Below are 4840 nucleotides of genomic sequence, written 5' to 3'. Positions count from 1 at the left end.
AGATAGTACTAGATGTTACGCAGGCTTTGGAAAAACGAAGCTCAGGAATGCAACTAATATCTCTTCAACAATTTGCTTCTCTCCATCTCTGCTCATTGTTTTTGATTGACAGGTTTTGCTCGTGGCGGGGATCCTGGAATGCCTGAGCCAAACATTCTAAGGTATGCTGTGTGTCTGTCTGTGTGTCTTTGTCTGGGGTTTGGCCTCCTGATATAGGGAATAGTGTTCCATGGATCTGGTCAAAGTAGGGCACTATATAGGGAATAGGGAGCTGTACCATTCAGACGAAGATGACCTCTGACCTTGTTTTCTCTCTTCCAGTCTGCTGTGGGGCTGAGAACAACCCTGACCTGGCCAATCACCTCATCCAACTGTGGTCATGTGACTCCCAGCTGTCACCACAGAAACGGACGCCATCATCTTACCCTCACCAATTTCTATATGGCTAATATATTATAGGTTGGATGGAACTTTCATTGTCACGTCGCTCAGGTTACGTCGGAAACATGAAGCTCTGAATGATCCTCTCATTCTGAAATGCCCAATGGCGTGATGGACATCTTATTCTGAAACAGGTCCTTTATTGTGACCAATGTTTTTTGTTTTGTTGTTTGGTTTCCTCTCTGTTTGGGAACATGTAAAAACCTCTATCTTGTCATTTGTTCATGGATCTGTGTTTGTGTGTTTTACTTGAAATGATCCTATATAAAAATGTCTGCCTGTTGGTTAAAAGTGGACCTGAGTTTCTCTATAAATCACCTTTTGAGAGATGACTGTGTGTGATTCACTGGTTGGTCAATTCACCAACCAATCAGTGGAATTAATGTTTTGTTGTGATGACAACGTGAATAACCATCTGGTTGAAACTACAGTATCAGTCACGTTTGGACACACCTACTCATTCAAGACTTTCTATTTTTACTATTTTCAGACATCTCAAATTTGGACTCATCAGACCCATTGACAGATTTCTACCAGTCTAATATCCATTGCTCGTGTTTCTTGTCCCAAGCAAGTCTCTTCTTTTTATTAGTGTCCTTTAGTAGTGGTTTCTTTGCAGCAATTCAATCACGAAGACCTGATTCACACAGTCTCCTCTGAACAGTTGATGTTGAGATGTCTGTTTCTTGAAGCATTTATTTGGGCTGCAGTTAACTCTAATGAACTTATCCTCCAGCAGAGGTAACTCTGGGTCTTCCTTTCCTGTGGCGGTCCTCATGAGAGACAGTTTCATCATAGCGCTTGATGGTTTATTGCGACTGCACTTGAAGAAACTTTAAAAGTTCTTGAAATGTTCCTGATTGACCTTCATGTCTTAAAGTAATGATGGACTCATTTCTCTTTGCTTATTTGAGCTTTTCTTGCCCATAATATGGACTTGGTCTTTTACCAAATAGGGCTCTCTTCTGTATACCACCACTACCATGTCACAACACAACTTATTGGCTCAAACACATTAAGAAGGAAAGAAATTCCCCAAATTAACTGTTAACAAGGCACACCTGTAAATTGAAATGCATTACAGGTGACTGACTACCTCATGAAGCTGGTTGAGAGAATGCCAAGCGTGTGAAAAGCTGTCATCAAGTCTAAGGGTGCCTACTTTGAAGAATCTTAAATATACATTTGTTTAATCATTTTTTTGGTTACTACATGATTCCATATGAGTTATCTCATGGTTTTGATGTCTATACTATTATTATACAATGTAGAAAATAGTAAAAAAAATAAAGAAAAACCCCGGATTGAGTAGGTCTGTCCAAACTTTGACTGGTACTGCATGTTCAGTAAATAAACAACACAGGAGCAACACATTTCTATATTATTAGAGACCATTTATTATTCATTGTTGTATCCACAACATCACAGTGTGTCCAACATGTAGTCACTGATGTACTGTTAACGCATTTTGAGATACATTCAATTCTGTGCTTGAAATCCATCAACAGCATGTCATCATTAGAAAAATACATTCAGAGTCCATTTGTATGGAAATAAATAACTCTTTGCTTTAAAAAAAATATATATTTGTTTTTTATCTGAGGCACAAAGCTTCTCAAGATCAAATGAATGAATCTGATTAAATAAAATAAATTAATTAAATGCATTTCAACCATAAATATTTTGATCATTTTCAAGTTCAGTCAAGTGTTACATTCTATAAATAAATCAAAAGAAACCCGTTGTGTTAGAGAATAAGACACTGCAAGTTTCTGTTCCAGGCCTGATATAACACGTCTATGCCCATGTTGTCATGGTTACTGGAAGTCTTTGCCCCTCTTTCCCATGCGGCGGAGGGCTCTCTTGGTGTCAACCAGGAAGTTACGTAGCTCCCTAAGGATGGCGTGAACGCTGGTCTTCCTCTCCCACTCTGTCCCCGTAGACACCTCACCCAGAACACGCTTCCTCTCACTGGCAGACAGGTCCTCCACTACCTCAGCAACCTTCATCTTGAGAGAGAGCGAGAGAGATACACTACGTTAGGTCAATCTGTGTGCCACAAGACTGCTAAACCTTCTGGGAAATCGGCTCATGGACCACAATGAAAGGACATTTTTTCTTTTTTCAATGATATTTAAGCAGTATTCCAATATAATATAACACTTTTATATTACATATTACTATTACATACCTGGTCTTTGACCAGCCCTATCAGCACAGTGGTCTGGTGTGTGACAGAGGGGAGTAGGGTTGATTGAGGGTATTCAGCCTTAACGTGCTGAAGAAGAAGCTGGTACACTTGCAGACCCCGACTGATCTCCTGCAGACATGCCTCCTATAGGAGAGAGGACAACAAACACCATTAATCAATTAGTCACATTTTATTTCAACTCCCCGGGGCTTAGATTCTAGAAGGAAGACAACGAGGAACAAGGCTCAGACTGTCAGACAATAAAGATATCTGCATGTTGCTACTTAGTCCATCTGCTTCTGCCATTTAAATGCCTCTTTTTCAGGTAGGGGATTTTTCATTTTGATCACAAAAGGAATATCTTGGCTTCATTATTTGGACTGAATTCCAGACACAGGTCAGGGACATTTATTCATTGATCTCCATCTTTACCTTGTTGGAGGTGGAGCAAAGAGTCTTGGAGAGGTGTGGGGGGGTGGATGGGACCTGGTGCTGTGAGAACGATGAAATCTCTTCCACGGGCTTCTGAAACTCCTCCACAAACTACAGAGGTGGAAAAAGTACCCAATTGTCATACTTAAGTAAAAGTAAAGATACCTTAATAGAAAATTACTCAAGTAATACTACTTGAGTAAAAGTCTAATAGTATTTGGTTTTAAATATATTTCAGTATCAAAAGTAAAAGTACAAGTATAAATAATTTAAAATGACTTATATTTAAGCAAACCAGATGGCACAATGTTCTAGTTTTTTAAATTTTACGGATAGCTAGGGGCACACTCCAACATTCATAATTTACAAATGAGCCATTTGTGTTGAGCTAAGAGGCAGTAGGGATGAACAGGGATGTTCTCTTAAGTGTGAATTGGACAATTGTCCTGTCCTTCTAAGCGTTCAACATGTAACAAGTACTTTTTGGGCGTCAGGGAAATGTATGGAGTAAAAAGTATATGCTTTTCTTTAGGAATGTAGTGAAGCAAAAGTTGTCATAAATAGTAAAGTAAAGTACAGATACCCCAAAAAAACTACTGAAGTAGTACTTTAGAGTATTTTTACTTTACACCACTGACAAACTACAACACAAGGACGAATAAAAGTTGTATTTTTCAGATTGGTTTAATTTATTATGTTCCATGTCAGTAGGCCTGTTGTTGTTTTCAACTATAACGGTCAACATTTTTAACACATCTAAAACAACTCACCTGTTGGTTCCGCAAGGTGGTTACCTCGTGAACGAGCATCTTGATCACTTTCTCCCACTTCGGGGGCGCGCCCGTTTCACCGTCTGTCCCGAGCTCCTCTCCTGAGGTCCATCCGGAGGTCATGAGCTCAGAGAGCGCGCTGGGCACTGGATTCCCCTTAACTAACACCACGAGCGCCGAGAGGAGTGAGAGATCTGAAAGGAGGGGAAGAGGAGAACAAGTGAGTGATAAAATACAAAAATGCGACCAGGGAGAACGGCAGATTAGTGTGACGTCAGACGTACAGCGTGTAGAAGAATTCATGTTCCAGCTAATTGTTTGTAGGCTCTGTGTCCAGTGATGCTCCAGACTGATGATGAAGTTGGTAGACTACTTGTTTTGTCAGACTGATGCTGCATGCCCCAGCATTTATATTCTTACACATCACAGGGGTTTCCTCTTCTCCTCCCCCTAGCCCTCCTCCCCCTATTCTGTTCTCTTCTTTAGCATCTTTCCATCATTATCAGTCAGACATGTTGGATACTTCCTGAATGGCACCCTATTACAGACTAATATCTCTCCATTAGAGACTTCCTGTAGTCATATATTTGTGAATGTGTCCCAAAAGGTACCTATTCTCTACTTAGTGTGCTATTTTTGACAGGAGCCCTGGTAAAAAAAAGTAGTGTACTATGTAGGGAATAGGTGTCATTTGGGACATAGAGGGACACAGACAAAATAATGACTACAGGAAGTCTCTAATGGAGAGATAGTTGTCCGTTGTCATATAACCTGTCATGTAACGCAGGTCAGTAGGTCTCTCTACTCTGGTCCATGGAACACCTCAAATAGGTATCAGGCCTATCTAGAATGCGGGGTTGTGGGAGTTCTCTCAATTCATCCCAGATAACAGTTAGCTCTAGGGTTGGGGGAGTTCTCTCAATTCATCACAGATAACAGTTAGCTCAGGGTTGGGGGAGTTCTCTCAATTCATCCCAGATAACAGTTAGCTCAGGGTTGGGGGAAT

The 4840-nt window shown here is 40.5% G+C and overlaps 1 protein-coding gene across 1 annotated transcript; it reads right to left on the bottom strand.

The window, feature by feature from the left end:
* Window positions 1-1825: 1825 nt before the first annotated feature.
* On the bottom strand, window positions 1826-4214 carry il6 (interleukin 6 (interferon, beta 2)). The gene is given in 5 exon segments (NM_001124657.1): window positions 1826-2450; window positions 2633-2776; window positions 3065-3175; window positions 3835-4028; window positions 4119-4214. Coding segments are annotated over 5 exon segments (660 nt in total). The 5' UTR covers window positions 4138-4214; the 3' UTR covers window positions 1826-2258.
* Window positions 4215-4840: the final 626 nt, after the last annotated feature.

The sequence above is a fragment of the Oncorhynchus mykiss genome, chromosome 32 (genome assembly GCF_013265735.2).
Source record: "Oncorhynchus mykiss isolate Arlee chromosome 32, USDA_OmykA_1.1, whole genome shotgun sequence".
In the NCBI taxonomy this organism is placed as follows: Eukaryota; Metazoa; Chordata; class Actinopteri; order Salmoniformes; family Salmonidae; genus Oncorhynchus; species Oncorhynchus mykiss.
The sequence above is the reverse complement of the archived record's forward strand: the minus strand, read 5'-3'. Positions and strand labels throughout refer to the sequence as shown.